This window comes from Polyodon spathula, unplaced genomic scaffold (genome assembly GCF_017654505.1).
Source record: "Polyodon spathula isolate WHYD16114869_AA unplaced genomic scaffold, ASM1765450v1 scaffolds_827, whole genome shotgun sequence".
Lineage (NCBI taxonomy): Eukaryota > Metazoa > Chordata > Actinopteri > Acipenseriformes > Polyodontidae > Polyodon > Polyodon spathula.
In genome coordinates, this window is record NW_024472314.1 from 67,544 (window position 1) to 85,517 (window position 17,974).

The 17,974-nt window shown below is 45.5% G+C and overlaps 3 protein-coding genes across 8 annotated transcripts; 1 reads left to right on the top strand and 2 right to left on the bottom strand.

Moving 5' to 3' along the window:
- Positions 1–935: 935 nt before the first annotated feature.
- On the bottom strand, positions 936–3,788 carry rps26 (ribosomal protein S26). Its single transcript, XM_041241892.1, has 4 exons — positions 3,703–3,788; positions 2,311–2,488; positions 1,711–1,841; positions 936–1,023 (listed from the first exon to the last, which is right to left on the bottom strand). The coding sequence occupies exons 1-4, from the start codon at positions 3,703–3,705 to the stop codon at positions 988–990; spliced, it is 348 nt and encodes a 115-aa protein (XP_041097826.1). The 5' UTR covers positions 3,706–3,788; the 3' UTR covers positions 936–987.
- Positions 3,789–4,170: 382 nt separating this feature from the next.
- ccdc65 (coiled-coil domain containing 65) lies at positions 4,171–12,898 on the top strand. Of its 6 annotated transcripts, none has more exons than XM_041241885.1 (9): positions 4,171–4,532; positions 5,520–5,719; positions 6,532–6,699; positions 6,848–7,017; positions 9,195–9,333; positions 9,732–9,929; positions 10,171–10,389; positions 11,022–11,174; positions 11,871–12,898. In XM_041241885.1, exons 2-9 carry the CDS (start codon positions 5,579–5,581, stop codon positions 12,177–12,179), a joined length of 1,497 nt encoding a protein of 498 aa, XP_041097819.1. In that variant the 5' UTR covers positions 4,171–4,532; positions 5,520–5,578; the 3' UTR covers positions 12,180–12,898. The 6 variants fall into 6 exon arrangements, with proteins under 6 accessions (XP_041097819.1, XP_041097818.1, XP_041097823.1 ...); XM_041241884.1 differs by having other exon boundaries at positions 5,523–5,719; XM_041241889.1 differs by having other exon boundaries at positions 5,552–5,719.
- Positions 12,899–13,411: 513 nt separating this feature from the next.
- On the bottom strand, positions 13,412–17,974 carry fkbp11 (FKBP prolyl isomerase 11). Its single transcript, XM_041241891.1, has 6 exons — positions 17,533–17,974; positions 17,376–17,438; positions 16,506–16,593; positions 15,663–15,696; positions 15,097–15,167; positions 13,412–13,645 (listed from the first exon to the last, which is right to left on the bottom strand). Exons 1-6 carry the CDS (start codon positions 17,659–17,661, stop codon positions 13,428–13,430), a joined length of 603 nt encoding a protein of 200 aa, XP_041097825.1. The 5' UTR covers positions 17,662–17,974; the 3' UTR covers positions 13,412–13,427.

A 17,974-nucleotide genomic window follows, 5' to 3' on the forward strand; every position in this document is an offset into this window, starting at 1 on the left:
ACATGTTTCTTTCAGAACTGCGCTTTTCAGACCTATGTAGCTAATGGAAGGGTAAAATTGCTTGTAGGGTTTAAATCTAACCCCGTGACGGAGCTTGACTCTCACACTAGCCCTGCACCCAGCCCTGGGTTTGTTGGTGTATATTATTGAAATGCCCTAGTAGCAGTTCGATCAGGCCCCTGGAGAACATGATTGCACTTACCACAAGCATGAACCACACCGGAGCATGTAGGTTTATTAATATGAAAAACAATTTAACATTAAACTCCTGAAAAAAAATAAAATTGAGGACGGTTCTGAAACCCAGGACTGACTGCAGGGTCAGTGTGAAGCTGTGCTGTACAGAATATTAATACTTTGCCACCCACTTGTGTATTTACAAGTATGCTCTGTTGTATTAGCAGTCAGGTTTATTAGTTATTTGATACAAAGGAATAGCATGTAGTTGCAAATGCTTCCCTATATACAATAATTTATGTAGATAACCACTTCAGGCAAAACTACTTCTGCCAGGTATTGGCCTGGATTCCAACAGCCTCAATAATTTGAGTCAATGAACAGGCACACTAAGCTTCATAAAAAGTTGTTTGCTGGATATTGATTAGTTATTTAGCTATTTCAAGTTGAAATAAATTGTACAGCACATGCGTAAGTTAGTGTTAATTCCTGTAACAAACCCAAACAGCTTTTCAGGAGTGGTTCTCCCGATAAAGCTCAACCACTCGGTTGCCAGAGCCATGAAAAAGCAGGCTAGTGCGATTCACTGCGTAGTCACAGTATGAAAATAAACCGTCACTTGGTTTCCAAAATATAGCCTGTTTTAAAGCTACTTAACATTAAACCAGCTAAATTACCTGATGCATGGAAAATTGCAACACTGCAGTGAAATACAGGTTAACAAAGTGAAAGTAACAAATGAAAAGGGAACTGCATGGTGTTTGTCAATCTGATTTATTTGTAGAAATTCACAGAATCTTCATGTTGTCCTCACATGGGCTTCGGGGGAGCTCTTGGGGCACCACCCTGCAGAAGAAGAAAAAAATAACTGAGTTACATTTAAAGATATCAGGTATACAAGTACTCTGCCTCCTGGGCAGACCACATAACCGCCTTCATCTCCAACTTCCAAGTCAAACTATCTCAGCGTTTCAAACTTGACATACAATTCAACTTTCCAAAAAGCAGCTATAGGCTTCCCCCGATACAGACTATACTTTTATAGATTAAAGACTACACTAGACTAACAAAAGCATCATAAGGAAAGTATTAACAAGCGTATTCATTTCAGAGTGCAATGAAATACAGCCAAACTACACAACCAAAGTTCCTCCAAAAACTTAACAAGAAAAATATTTAGCAATGCACAAAGCTTGTCGTCATGTCATTTAATTTACAGAAGGAAAAAAGTTATGCAAAAAAGTAAAAGTTATACCAATGGCACGCATGAATCACCATCATAATCTTTGGGGCAGAATAGATATTTTTCAGGTTCCCCTATCTTGGTACTTCAAGTGTAATCAGCCTTACTGAAAGCAGAACCAGTCTCTACTCCTCACACCTTCTCACAAACAGCCTTTTCCAGCTCTGCAGCTACACAGCTTGGTGCAGCTTGTTTCTAGAAGCTAATCTGTACAGTGCGGTGCCTGCTTTAGGTTTTGAAGGAGCAGCAGAGATTCTCGACGAGTCCCCACCCTGGATAAGGATACTCACGCTTGGCCTGAACCTGGGGGGCGGGGTGCGGTCCTTCCTTGCCTCACAGGAGCGGTTCCTCACCACCTTGCTGTGGATGGCGCAGCTCACACAGTAGTGCAGCTTCACATACAACTTGGGCAGAACATAGGCTGAGGAGAAAGGCAGACAAGCGGGTCAATACAGGACCCTGAGGCACTGGAGTCTGCAGACATGAACCAAACCATTGCATCAAGAGGCACAATGAACTGGGCCAGATCAGTGCTGAGAGAGACGCACGACACATCAGTTGTTCCCCACAGGACTCAAGTAGTATTAAATCGCTGCTTGCACCACCATCAGAAAGCCAGTACCATGCAATGATTTTCATGATGGGACCATAAGGTTGGCAGTTTGTAGTGCAGCAGGTCAGCAATTGGGAAACTGTGCAACCTTTGCATGTGCAAAGTAACTATTTTTTTTTTTATACCAACAGAAAAGGAAAAAAAAAAAAGCAAGTTTCAACGAGGTCCAAATCATTTTCTCCACTCTGCCGTCTACCCATGTGTGTTAGAAGATCTTACACTGTGAGACTACTCTCTTCACACGCCGGGCTACAGCGGGACAGCCGCAGATACTCACAGTCGAACACGCTGGCCTCGGAGATGTCCCTGACGGCGGCTGCCTCCACGATGTTCCTGATGACGAACTTCTTGATGGCCTTGTCCTTGGGCACGCAGCGGGCACAGTTGGTGCAGCGGATGGGCTGGACGTGGCCACGGCCCTTCTTGGCGCGTCCGTTATTCCTTCTCTTCTTGGTCTGTGGAGGGAAGGCGAGGGCAGCTGTGAGAACTCCAGAAGCACAGGACTTGGGCTGCTCCTGCGTTTACCTCTACAGTCAACACTACTGTATGACCGAGCTGAAAAAGTGAAGTGAGATCACAGCTCACCCTGGTTTAAGATGCACCGCTTCTAGTCTGAATTCCAATCAAATATTTGTACTCTCACTCTCTAATACCCCATATCAACGGCACACACTACAGTTCTAGGAATCCTTCATACATATATATATATATATATATCCTTAAGACTTCCCAGTAGGGAAAGGTCCATACATATGAGGAGCGTGGCACAAAGGTTACCTGAAATCTAAGTTATGGGGTGCTAGGGAAGCACACCCACAGGCAAGCAATTCAAATAAGCAACCACATCATGCAACATGAAAAAACACCCGTCACTCAACTGGATCGGACCCAAAACAACACTAAAGAAACTACACTTATCCTCCACCAAGAATGATTTTGAAGCGGCACATCAAGCAGATCCTACACTACAGGTCCACTCATGAACTAGTGCAATAGTACACTCCATTGCATCAATCGCTATCTGCAGGACTGCGCATGTCAGTAAGGACTCCCCAGTTCAGTAATGAATTACAGGGCACGCCGCTGGTTAAATGTACTGGTTTCTCATTCTCAACACAACCCATCCAGTTCAAGGCCTACTGTGTGTTGCTACTGGATTACACCTCGCTATACCGGCGTCTAAGAAATTACTAATACATAATATTTAAAAATTACAGGCAATTTGTACAGGGGCATCCATTATTATCGTGCACTGAAAGGAACCGCAATACCGAGAACTGAATTCGCCTCCTGCAAGGCGGGCGTCTTCCACTCGGGACACTTCCACGAACAACAATATCCTTAAAGCTCAGCACTCAGCGGTTACAGGCGGCCCGCCGCGGCGATATCGCAACCCGCCCCGCCGAGCCGACATGTCGCGATACCGAAGAATTCAAACTGGCTTCTGGAACCTCTCACAGCTCTCCCGCACGCGGCCCGGGCGCACACGCGCCTGCCCGCCTCTCTCTAGCTCGCGACCGCCACAGTCCACTCAATAACTCTCCTTTACTGCAATATATCGCCGGGCGTTTTGTTTTTTGTTCCCGACTCGCCCGTTTTCACCGTGTTTTCGTGTTTTAACCCAGTTTCGGTGTGTTTTTGGCTCGACCGCGACCTGACTCTCACTCACCATCTTAGACTGGAGGCTGAAAGAGGACCGGCAGCCGCAGCACGGCCCTTCATATACCCCTCCTCCGCCGAGGCTAGCGCTCCCTTTATCCGCGAACCCGGACCGCTCTAACGCTGCTCATCACCACGACGCGCTTTTGATTGAATATTTTATTCAGCGGACGAGTGTGTGCGTGATTTGATTTTGTTATTCGTTGTAAATGTGTAAAGGAAGGCACTGCTTTCTTTCGGAAGGATCTGTGGAGTCGGCTGTGCACCGCGGCTCGGCAGCACGTTAACGTCAATCTTACGTTTTGTCAGCGGCGCGGTGACGTCAGTGCCTGGCTGGAGGACCGAACCATAGAGTTCAGATACAGCCAGTTTATCTGTGAGATTCACACACAACCCCCAAAAATATATATATATATATATATATATATATATATATATATATATATATATATATATATATATATATATATATATATATATATATATACGTGTCGTTAAACCCGCAACTGAAAAATGAAAGAACGCAAAGTACTTATTGATTGTTCTTATTGATTTTCAATATCAAACGAAGTGTTAAAGCTCGGGCGAAATTATTCTTACAAGGATTATAGCTTTTTATTTTTGTTAACATGGCAACGCCTCTTTTAATATTGCAATCAATGATTTTCAAAATGCACAAATAATTTGCCCTTGAACGCTGAAAGTAAAATCAATTCTCCCGAATCCGTCAGGCGGCGCCACAGAGCCGCGGCACCTGTCAATCGCGGGAGTCGGTTGCTAGGAGACCGGATACACACTCAGCAGAAGGGCTGCAGTCCTGCTGGCTCCGCCATCATTCAGGTACAGCGATATACTGCGATATTCCTCCGAGGTTTGCATCGTTTTGAGACAGTCAGGGTGGCTAACAGTTCCTAGAATATCATGCGGATGCTCTTTGGCTGGGGAATGAATGCCCCGCAGAATACAATTATTATCGAGTGCGTTCAAAAGCAGCAAAGCAGGGTCGCGGTTCACTGATCTTTATATTGGTGTTTTTTTCAGGCCTCAGTTTTCTATTAACTTCTTGTAACGATCTTTTGTTGAATCAGCTTCTCGACGCTTCGGTATGGTTAGCATAACTTTATCAAGAGCGCTGTTAGCATGTGTGTGAAAACAAACATTAATACAGATACTTATTCATCTGTTTCCTACTGGTGTGGTCACTCAGTACTCATAAACTGTGTTTCTATGCGTGAGAAAGGCATAATTACTATACAGTTGTAAGTAAGCTGAGTTTTGTTATTATTATATTATAATTAATAGTAGTAATACTACTTAATGACCAGTGGGGGGTGGGGGGTGGGGGGGGGCTACATCAGCTGTTGTTCCAGTTCCAGTTGGTCTCATATCCAAGTACTAACCAAGCCCAAGCATTGCTTAGCTTCTGTGATCAGGCTTACTCAAGGTGGTGTGGCTGATAAATGATAAAAAATTCACTTTAGCACCCCCTAAACAAAAGGAGGTGCTAACAAAGACTGGCCATTAAAGAAAACAGTCTATAAATTAAAAGTTCAGATGTAGCAGTGAACCAAAAACAGCGGTGCAGAGCAGGCCACTGAGAGCCCGCTGGTCAAACAGAAGCTGTCATGCCACCAGCGGACCCCGCGTTGGCATGCTCTAATGAAATCCGGAGCGGACTGGGGCCCGGAACATGATTACATGATTCCCACAATCCCAACGTTACGTTTTCTTTATCTTTCTGATCCTTTGAAATGTACGGGAAGTGGGCAGCTCTGCATTTGTCTTTCTGTAAAAGTGTTTATGGTCCTGTCCTTGTTTCGCCGGCAGCAGCGCCGGTATCCTTCTCAGTGTCCTACCAGGTAGCCCCCTAACCAGCCTGCACCAGCATGCCAAAGAAAGGCGGTAAGAAGTCTGCAAAGCTGAGCAGCATGAGCGAGGAGGAGCGGCTGCTTTACATGCAGCAGAAAGCCCTGGCTGAGGAGGAGCTGAGCAAGAAGAAGGAGGACATACTCACTCAGTATCTCAAGGTAATCTGGGTGAAAGGAGGGCTAAAGCAACCTCTTATTGTCACTGGCACTGGTACCAGGTTCTGTGCTTGAGAATCTCCTGCTGCACAAGAACATAGAAAGAGTTTTAGGAACAAGAAGAGGCCGTTCGGGCAATCAAGGCTTGTGCCGTCCCAGCACACCCGTCTAAGGGTGTCTGATTCAATTGGACAGAAACGACAGTACGTAGTTTTGTTGAATGTTTCCAGTGTTTTAGCTTAGACTTCACCTGGAAGGCTGTTTCTTGCATTTGTAACGCCTTCTGTTCTTACTTTAACTCAGCTTCAGTGTATGCCCTCTTTACTCTCTCTGATAGATCTGAAGGCGTTCCAGTTCAGCACAGAGTCGAACTCTTAGGTTAATTCAATGTAGATATTTCCAATGCAGCCCAACAGATTAAAAGCGAACTGAGTTTAGTGCATTGCCACTAAAGTTTAGCCGTTCGCGAATGGCTTGTTTCACAGATTCAGATTAGCTCCTGTCTTGGTAAAGCAGCCCAAGACTAGTGCTAATCGAGCTCTGGGGAACCAGCTGTAGATCTATAAACTAAACTCAGAGGGAGCACTGTTTTGGGAATGTACATTAGTATTACGCCATTTTTGATTTAGTTTTGCCTGAATGAATCACTAGATCGTGCTTCTCTTTTAATTTGTCACATTCGGTCCAGTTTAGCTTAACATACAGTAAGTGAACACTCTGACAAATGCTTGCCCTGCCTAAGTGTAACTATTACCAGGACTGGGAAAACCAGGACTGCCCCATCTGAAGCTGAAACACCATGCACGTCTTTGCAGGACAAGCTTGCGAAGGAGGAGAAGAACAGTGCGCTGAACCTGAACAAGATTAACCAGCAGTGGCGAGTGCTGATGAGGGAGACGAAGGCGCGCGAGCTGAAGAAGGACATCGAGGTGCTGAGCCAGACCTTCGAGAGAGTGGTGGACCGCAAGGACAGCGTCATCAAGGTGGGCTGACCTGCCCCCTGATTAGTAGCCTAAGACTACCAGAGCAAAGTCTAATAAAGCATAGTGAGAGCGTTCTAAAGCCCCGGGAGGTATGGTAAAGCATATGGTGGCAGTATTGAAGTGTGTGTGTGTGTGTGTCTGGTTGCAGTCTCTGGCCAGGGACCTGGAGGAAGCTGAGGCCCAATATTCACAGGCTGTGAGGGCTCACCTGCACAATCTGGACGTGCTGCTGCAGCTGCAGAGAGGGAGGCTGGAGAGCCTGGAGCAGAACTACCAGGCTGAGCTGGAGGCGCTGCGGAGCGAGTTCCACACAGAGAGGTACAGGGAGACACAGACACAGCCTCGTCACTTCAAATGCCGTCCCAGGAGAGGGGACGTTATGGGAGGAAGCAGAGCTTTGTGATGGTGGTCCACTGTGAAAGGCGCTATATAAAATAAAGATTGATTGATTGATTGATTGAAGCGACACAGTCACTGTACAGCTATTTTAGGATTGAGACGTCATTAAAAAAACTATATTAACATAATTTAGATCTTTTATATAACATCGTGTAATCAAAGAAACTACAAAATGATGTTGCAAAAGGCTACCGGAAGCCGTGATAGTAGTACAGTATTTTATGTTTTGAAATATCACATTTTTTAAGTTTTTTGATAAGTGTATGGAAAACTACCAAGCGGTGTGTAATTCAATATGTTAACGTCACATTATTCAGGAGGTTTCATTCGACTTCATGAAGCAAGATTAGTTCATTCTATAGAGTGATGCAAAACATTTGGCCATAGCTGTGTGTTACATAAAGTCAGTGTGGTTTGACCTCAGCTTTCGCTTTTCACTTTCAGGTAATTTCTCAATAAAACCTTGAAAAGATCAGAGTGTTGATTTTATTACCAAGAAGAGTAACCTGTGTGCCCCCTGCACACAATCAGTGACAGACCAATGCTTCCACAAACATTTTCTTACCTCTCAGTAGCATAACAATCTTTCTTTCAGTCCTTGTCACTGTTTAATAGAAATCGGGTGACGTCAGTTTAACCTGCCTCCACACTGCAGATTTCAGGTGTTAGGATCCTATCTGAAACTCTTACAGACTGTTCAGACTGTGTTTTAGTCATAGAAACATTTCAAATACAACGTCTTTAAATCAGAACACCCCATTGCTTCTGTATTAGTTCCTTCAGAGGGGTTGAAAAAAGGGTCACTTTATTTTAAGGGCTGTTTTTTTGTTTATTAACTGTTAACAAACAGCTAATAAACATGTTACATTATTTATTATCTGTTAACTGTTAGTTAATAATATACAATGGCCAGCTAAAACTGCAAACTTATCTGTTAACTGTTAGTTAATAATATACAATGGCCAGCTAAAACTGCAAACCCCAGAGCTCTATGGATGATCAATCAGACACCAGAGCTCTATGGATGATCAATCAGACACACTCTATGGATGCAATCTATGGATGATCAATCAGACACCAGAGCTCTATGGATGATCAATCAGACACCAGAGCTCTATGGATGATCAATCAGACACCAGAGCTGTATGGATGATCAATCAGACACCAGAGCTCTATGGATGATCAATCAGAGCTCTATGGATGATCAATCAGACACCAGAGCTCTATGGATGATCAATCAAACAGGATGATCAATCAGAGCTCTATGGATGATCAATCAGACACCAGAGCTCTATGGATGATCAATATGGATGATCAATCAGACACCAGAGCTCTATGGATGATCAATCAAACACCAGAGCTCTATGGATGATCAATCAGACACCAGAGCTCTATGGATGATCAATCAGACACCAGAGCTCTATGGATGATCAATCAGACACCAGAGCTCTATGGATGATCAATCAAACACCAGAGCCCTATGGATGATCAATCATGGATGATCAATCAAACACCAGAGCCCTATGGATGATCAATCAAACACCAGAGCTCTATGGATGATGGATGATCAATCAGACACCAGAGCTCTATGGATGATCAATCAGACACCAGAGCTCTATGGATGATCAATCAGACACCAGAGCTCTATGGATGATCAATCAAACACCAGAGCTCTATGGATGATCAATCAGACACCAGAGCTCTATGGATGATCAATCAAACACCAGAGCTCTATGGATGATCAATCAGACACCAGAGCTCTATGGATGATCAATCAAACCCCAGAGCTTATGGATGCTCAACAAGAGCTCTATGGATGATCAATCAAACAGATTGTTACTGTAGTAATGTTTAGCAAATTAAATCGGTTCAGGTTGCAGCAATGTTTAGCAAATTAAGTCAGGTATTTATTAACCCTAACCTTAACCCTTAGCCAAAAATGAACAATGTTTGTTAACAGTTAATAAACTAAAAAAACGGCCCTTAAAATAAAGCGTGACCAAAGAAAGTATTTCAAATAAATAGCTGCTCAACGATTAGGAAAGCAGTGAAGAAAGCGAAGAGAATGAAACTGTATGTCTTCTCTGTCTCTGCAGAGAGCTGATCCTCTCCCAGCACCAGCAGGAGTGCACCCACCTCGAGGACGTCTCCTTCGCAATGGAGCAGAACTACAGCGAGCAGGAGAACGACGTGAAGCAGGACTTCAACAGCGTCCGAGACGAGATCAAGAACAAGGTGCAGGCAGCTCACTGCCTTCGGCTTCTCTGGACCCACAGTCTGTTTAACAGAGAACTGCTACTGCCTCAAGCTAACCAGCAGTTTGGAATTGGAATATTAACGACCTGGGTCTGTAGCGGAATCTTAAATCCGATCTGGCTGACTTGTTACGATGGCAACAGATCTTAGAGGCTCCTTCAGTAGCATGTTAGTAATAAGTAAAAAAATCTTAGTTTAAAATGTTTACCCGCCTTGGATGGTATTGAAATAGACACACTCAGAGATCAGGCCTGACCTCACCTGTGGGCCAAGTTTAACAAGCATTGTAGAGGTCTTCAGTACAGACTTGTGGCGTGGCGCCACTGTAGTGTAACTGCACTGCCGCTGAAGATGCTCTGCTGTGTCTCCCTTGTCAGAACATCGAGGAGAAGCACGCCCTGCGCATCCAGCTGGAGGGCAGGGTGGAGGAGCTGTGGCGCCACTTCCAGCAGGCGCTGCGCAGCTACAACGAGGCCACCGAGGAGCGAAAGAGCGCCTTCGAGGCGCTGCGGGGACGGGACGAGAAGAGTGCCAAGGAGATCGAGATGCAGATGAAGAAAATACAGAAGCTGCAGGTCAGGTTGCTGCCAGAGGCGGCTCGTTAGCATAACACAGTGGGCCCTGTAAAGATTGTTTTGGGGAATTAAATAAAGCTTGAAAGGCTAGAGCAGCGAACAGCAGCATTAAAGTACTGGCAAGGAGAGAACTGCTTTGTAATGTGTGAGGGCCATTCGGGAGATATTGGTGTGTGTAGAGTGGCTTTCAATGGCATTGAGTCTTACCACAGCTGTTCTTGCGGTCTGTAATTTGCTGCAGGACTCCATCGCGCTTGTGCGCTCCCGACTCGGCTCCAACGCGCGGGAGAGCGAGAAGCAGAACCGCCGGCTGCAGGAGGAGAAGGAGGCGATCCAGGGGCACTTCCACACCATCAAGACCCAGATGAACCGGGCCCGGGCCCGTGAGAGAGGGCAGCTCGCCAAGCTCACCCTGCACAGCAACACTGCCATCAAGAAGCTCCAGCAGCTCATTGAGAAGGTGGGGCTGTGGCAGCATCGGTGAAACGCACTGAGATCAAGCAGGATTCCTGAGCAACGCTTCAAATCCATGTGCTTGTTATCTCATTCGCTTTATTATTCCCTGCAGGGGATACAATCCCTGGCAACAGGGCTATAGTGGGAGCATTGATTATATAGAGGTGTATCTCTGTGCATCCATCCATCTAACTGCCACACTTCGATATTTACATGAATCTTGACAGCACAAGAAGTTACATTGTAGTTTTTAAATCAGTCATTTCAATATACTTCTCCATGGTGCTAAAGTCACGTTAGCTTAGTCTAGACATCTAGTTCTTAAATACCACTTAACCTCTTTCCTCTATGCATTGCCATGCCTTATTCTATGCTATTCTGTACATGCTGTTGCTATGTCATGGTCGTCAATGAATGTTGAATTTTGAGCTGTGGTGTGGGATGTATGCTTCTGACATGCAGCACTGTGCAAACTTATTAGACCTACCTGCATGAAACCCTCAGGGGGGGAGAATTTCAATTTCCGCTCAGTATTTTGTGAAGCAGCTGGGTGTTCTAATACAGAAACAATGGGGTGTTCTGATACAGAAGCAGTGGGGTGTTCTGATACATGTGCACACATGTGTGTTTCCTCAGGGGGAGTACGTGCTCAGGCTGACAGAGATGTGTCGCAAGCTGGAGACGGAGGAGGAGAAGGTGCTGCCGTTCTACAGCTCCTCCCTGAGTGCAGAGGAGCAGAGCCAGGAGCAGGCAGCTGCCCTGGAGCCCCCCACCGAACAGCTAGCCCAGGTAAGAGATCACACAGGTAAGCACTGCCCGGGGTTCACAGCTGACCGGGAAAGCTAATACAGGGGACTGCCTACAACTTGGATCGGAGTGCAGAGGGGCAGAGCCAGGAGCAGGGGAGTCTGTGCAAAGATAGCACACTGTACAGGTAATTGCTGTCCAGGTTACATTGTGCACAGATTAACTCTTCATCTATGGGCTTGAGTTCACAGCACAACAGTAACATGCATCCTCCTCGCTGTACCAAAATCAGCCTTAAAGTGTATGTAGATTGCTGCATTATTTCAGAAACACTTCCACTGGCTTCCATTTTCATTTTGAAAGAAGACACCCGGTACTACACTAGGTTTAAGTTATCTGTTTGCAAGCTGTGCATTCAGGTAGTGTTGCACTTCCTTGTTGTCATCAACCATTGACCCAGATGACATGAAGCCGAGGCGAAATGAATTCAGAATAACGCATGGAAAGCGAAAACGTTTTTCTTTTTTAAATTTATTGTAGTACCAGCTATCATGATTTAAAATGTGCGCTTCTATCAAATATACCTATGTATCAAATAGATGTGCACATGATAGAAGATCTGGTTTAGTAAACCTGGCAAATAAAATATCGAAGCAGAAGCGACGCTAGAGAAATTAAGTATTATTAAAATGCAGATGGTATAACGCAGTATTATTTAGATCCCCCTTTCTCCCCCAGGCCATGCAGGATTACACTGCTCTGGAGCTCTTCTGGAAGCGCTACAACAAGGCCCTGCTGGAGCAGATGGCTCTGGAGCAGGAGAAGGTGGTACTGGGGCGGGAGAACGCTCAGCTCAGGCAGCTCCTGAAGCAGTACCTGGACGGGATCTCCGTCAGCGACGACACCCTCGGGCAGCTCAACCCACTGTTCATCGTGAACCAGCGCACCAACGCCAGGCTGCCCGCCGTGCCGGTCAGCGAGGGCAGGGTGGCACGGCACGCACACACCGTGATCGAGGCGGCACACATCGTCCAGCACACCATCTGAACCGGGCGCTGCGATAACTCATCACGACCCGGACTGAACTGAAGCCATCGGACAGAGCGTTCATCATCTTAAGTGTCTTGGATGTTTCTTTACAATAGTTTGCACTTTTTTTTTGTGAGTGGAGAATCATAATCCTAGTTGGCACATTAATTGAACCTAGCGAGTTGCTTCCTTTTTTGTAACATTAATAGTTTTCTTTTCACATAAAAAAGGGGCAAATTGCATTTCTGTGTAAAGAGCTTGATAGTAGGCGGGTGGTTTAAAGAAGTGATAACCAAGGCTTAAATCCATTTTCTTTTATACTGTAGCTTTTATCATATCATATGGGAAAGAGTACAGGGAAATCAACACCTAGACAAGTGTTGTAGCACGTGCCTTCATCAAAATGTGCCAGTAAGCAGGACCAGAAACCTTTTATTTGTTACAATATATCTACAAACCCCATACAAAAACAAGCAAAGATCTTCTATCATAAGAAAAGGCTTAAGAGTTAAGAAAACGGATTGTACAGCCTTGGATACCGCTGCTCTCAGTTCAGCAGAAATCCTCACCACAGCCTTCCTTCTGTAATAACAGGGTGAACTAGAGCTGTGTGTAACACCCTATAACCCACTCACTGGATCACTAACTCTTGTGTATTTATTATAAAGCATTCAATGTCATGATGTATAAAACACTATTCTCTTATAATAAATGCAGTCTATAATGGACAAGCCCTACTAGATGTCCACATTTACATTTTCTGAAAATGTGTCATTTTGCTCTATGCTATAAAGACCATCTGTTATCTTATATCGACAGCTTACAGACAGTTCACTAGTATTTTATATTTCAACCACAGTAACAGTAAAACACACTTCCCTGGCGCTAGCAGCGTGTTAGCAAGGGACAGGCAGCCTTTTTAAGACATGATCAAAACTTCTTAGTGTAGCAGATCAAAGCCTCAAGCGTAACACAGAACAGTTTTACTGTTCCTGAAAATAAAGCACACCTACAGTAGAATGGGTTTTTGCAAAAGCAAATAACGAGGCTTGCAGATCTTTTAAAAACCAGTGGATCCACTAGGGAGCCCTTTCTTATGCCTTTGCTATGTGCGTGTTTATTTCCCCCTTATTACAATTTTTAAATCCACTATTCACAAAAACCTTTCATAGAAGTAAACACCCAGACAACGCATACAAGCACGACTTGCGCTCAAATAGATGAATGAACACACACAGCAGCGGTGTGTATAAAATTTAAAAGCCTTTATTTCCTTTTTAACTTGTTCTTTTTTTCCTCTTTTAACTTCTTTTTGGAGACCTTGGGCGCGTTGGCTTTGGAGTAGAGATAGAAGCCTATTAAACACAGCATGCCCGGCACCAGACCAATACACACCAGCGGCAGCACTTCATTCAGGACCTTCTGCCAGGACGTCTGTTTGAACACGGACACCACTTCCACCTCAAACTGCAGGACAGCGTCAGCTGCAGCACAGCGAGAGAGAGAGAGAGAGAGAGAGAGAGAAGCGGTCAAACATTCAACAGACCTGCTGTCTCTCCCTTCCACTGCCACGTCGAAGCATCCCGCTGCATCCCCATAGTCATTTATTGACGTTTCTACATGCCAAACATTAGGGTGAAATGAGGTCCACAAGCAATCTTTTTCGTTAAGGCAGCGATATTAGGATCTGCCTCCGTTTGGACCATTGAAGTATGTTTTCAATATTATTTAGGGGCTGATAATGCTCCAAGTCATCTATTATCCATACAAGCCACATCCTAAATAGAAAATCTTCCACTTCTCATTATAAATCACATCTTTACTGAGATATCCATTTTTCTAATATTTTGTATTCCTACCAGTATGGTTAGTTACACATGTATGTATTGCAGATGGAATATCGTGTAGAGTACGATACAAGATGACAGCCCCAGAGAGGGTGGCTGCTGGCTCTGAATGGGGCGAGAAATCGTCTTGTATGTTACAGCACCTTCTACTACATATTTTATCAATAACGAAACAGTATAGCTCATTTTAATGTGAAGTCACTCCAACGCAAACTCTGTGATACACGTTTCAGATTCCTGAATCAGTATATTTGACAATGCTATGGACTCCACTTGGCTTGCTAAGTGTGGTCTTCATGCGCTGAGCCACTGTAGCCAGGAGCACCGATGTCACAGTCTTCATTTAAAGAAGTGTCAAACCTTATTCACAATACACCCACTTCAAAAATCATTTAACAAAAACCTGCACCCCCACCCATTCACTCCAAGTCCTTCCACCCCTGATGTTGAAACAAAAGCTCAGGGTGTCTGCATTGTCTTTCCTTTGCATTTTTTATAGCAGTCCTGTGGCGCTTCTCCGTTTTCAATCTGATTCAACATACTTTCTCAAATTAGCTTTCAGCTAGTTGTGCTGCTGCCTGTGGACTTCACATTTGCAATCTGGTATTCACTTCTCGGAAAGTGTGTGCATGCAACAGCTTTCCATTGCCTGCACTACAGGGAACTAGTCCATAACATGAAGTAAGAAAATTTCACTGCTGGCAGCTATATTGCATGAAACACCATTTGTTCTGGTTCACATACAATGCTCCCTCTATCCGACTCACACGTCAAGCAATAGTGAAATCTCCTGCTGTGGTATCTGGGGGCTGCAGTAGTTCACTCGTGGTGTGAGAATAAGCAGGGACCCAAGCGCTCTCTCTGCTGTGTGAACGCTAGGGGCTGCTGCTCCCGCTCAGCACTGTGCCGTACTCCTGGAGACGGTGCCAGGGGCTGCTGCTCCCGCTCAGCACTGTGCCGTACTCCTGGAGACGGTGCCAGGGGCTGCTGCTCCCGCTCAGCACTGTGCCGTACTCCTGGAGACGGTGCCAGGGGCTGCTGCTCCCGCTCAGCACTGTGCCGTTCTCCTACCTGTGCCGTTCTCCTACCTGGGATGTTTGGAGGAAAGCCGCGTTTCCCATAGGCCAGCTGAGGAGGAATGGTTGCCTTTATCTTCTCCCTGCAACACAAAAAGAACCAGGTGTTACATTCTGAAGGAAAGAACTGGAAGCACTGCAAAACATCTTAACAACCATGAATGCACAAGCAATCACAGAAAAAAAAGATTGCTATAAAACTAAATCCACACTAGATGTAACAATGTAACAATGACATACATATGTATGAACAGACAGCACCTGGACAGGCACCTCCAGAACAACCAAAGCACCTTGCAAAGCCTGAGCTGGCCTGGCTGCCCATGGTCCCCTTGCACCCTACTGCCAGTCACGCCTAGAGATCCTTATTAATGCATCCCCTCTCTGTATGCAGCTCATGCAGGAGTCACGCACACACATGCCTGCTCCAATCTGGTGCCCTTGTGGAGCCCTCCAAGCAGCCACACACCCAGTATCCCACAATCCCCTTCCAAACGTCCCTCAGCCCGACAGGAACAAACTGTGCGCTGCCCATCTCCATGGTAACCAGGTACTGAGAGCAAATCGCTGTCACTCACCCAGCGCAGACTCCCAGGAGGCTCTGTTCCAGGCCTGGAGCCAAGACGAGAGAGAAACACGGTTACTGGGGTCCTGATGAGACTCGGTAAACCTGCAGGGTGCCTGATCCAAATGTTTATCATTTTTACTGTTATTACATTTAGATTTTATGCACTAAATTCTCTAAATAGCCACGCAGGTGCAGAGATGGAAATAAGACTCATTTCACAGCACTTTGATCCATTCCTGGTTTTACTATGAGTTTAGGTCTGTTACCTAGACACTGTGGTTAATCAAGCTCCTAGTAAAACCTGGAATGGGTGTAACTGCTGTGCAACAGGAGTCTTCTTTCCATCCCTGAGGTGCATCTGAATAGTGATCTTGACCCCCATGCCTGCCATTCAGCCCGGGGTCTCAGTTCGTTGCATGCTGTAGATTACACTATCGGCCACTGGGCTAGGCTGAGCCCATCAAACTCAATTCATTAGTGACTTGAGGCCTAGCCCTGCGGTGAACGAGAGCAGCGCCTGCAGAATCAGCCCGCTGCGCCACCTAGTGTTTATTAACAGAAGAGCATCACACAGGTTTCAAGGGAAAGTCACAGCAACTTCCTTCAGTGATCCTAAACCAACTGGACTGTAAACAAGGTCTGGTGAAGCAGAGTACAAAGCCGGCTATGGAAGAACACAGCGCACTGGGTCTTATTCCAGTTGAACATCACAGGGGAATTACTGTGCAGACTGAAGTTTGCATACCAGCAGTACTGCGAGGCAGGAGAGGATTTTAAAAGTGGTCACGTGATCTCACCTGGTATGACCTGGTCATGTGATCTCACCTGGTATGACCTGGTCACGTGATCTCACCTGGTATGACGGTCTTCTTTCCCAACACTACAACAAGGGGGTCCCGGGAGAGCGAGCTGTCAATCACCTTCCCATCCATCAGCTTTCCCTGCAGAGAAAGACATCATTATTCTAGCAGCACGGGCAGATTAACATTACAATTATTAAACAAAAAAACATTCACAATGTCATACCCATCTAAAAATAAATGGCAAGGATGGAAAAGACTCCCGTTGCATAGCAGTTTGACCCAGTCCTGGTTTTACTAGGAGTTTAATAAGACACACCTGAGATTACCTGTACACTGTGGCTGATCAAGCTCCTATTGAATACACAAGCCTATATACTGCAGTGTGTACGGCATGCAGGGGTGCACATTGAAATGAGTTACGAATTGCACAATTACAATTCTGAGTGACCCGAGGGATCTGCTAGTAAGAGCGACTGGGCGTGGAAGCCATGCGCAGGCAGTAAAGCCAGGCTGCCCGCCGAGGAGTGAGGTTTGGCTGGAAGAGGAGAGGGGAGGAGGAGGCGGTCAGCGCGGAAGTGCTGACGTGTTGCTCCAGCTCTGCGGCAAATAACAAAAACTAAAGCATACAACAAAACTAATTCCATTAATGAAAAAACAAGATCTACACGCACTCGTAGTAATAGCACCACAGAAGGGTCTGCATTTTTTGTTTACACCGCTGTCTGTAAAGTGACGTTAAACTCCTTAATAGGAGAACCCCGTTGAATACTTGTTTTCTTCCTTCCTTCCTGGTGAGCGATGCAATTCAACAAACCCCCACAATATAAAAATAACCCTGTTGTCAACCACAAGAGCTGCTTTGCAAATAAGAAACATCTGTTAGTTTTTGTTTTACTCCAAATCCCAATGAAAGGTCTTACGGTATAATGAATGTGCAGCGTATCTCCAACAGCAGAGATCTCCGAGCATTGCTCCGGCTTTACCTGCACAACAAAACACAATGCACATTTAAAGAGTCTATTTTTAAATGCATATTTAAATTCGAGTTGCTGTATTTGCACACGACGCCTCTCTTACCATGCTTTCGATTTTCAGCTCTTCCACGGCTCCCTCGTCGTCGGTTTGGCTTCCATCGGGCTGCGCTCCGGTTGTGCAGAAACAAGTTGCGCACAACAGCAAAATAAAAGCAGCCTTCTTCTCCATCATAACAAATAATGATGCCTTTTTTAACGACAGGGTCCCAGGCAGACCCGGCAGCAGCGCGGTAGTCAATGCGTACTGGGCAAGGCTAAGCAGACAGCAGGATACTCAACTGGGAACATGCGTCGCAACACCTGGAATATAAAATCTCCGTCTCAGCATTCCGCCTGCATCCCACAAACCCCGAGCCGGGCCGCCGGAGAGAGGCGCTGCTGTCACACGGCAAAGGGAGTCAACGTGTCCCAGGCAGGGCGCTCCCGCTTTGCCTTTGGGTTACTTTGTCGAGGTCGACTTGATCTCGACTTTAAGAACAACACTG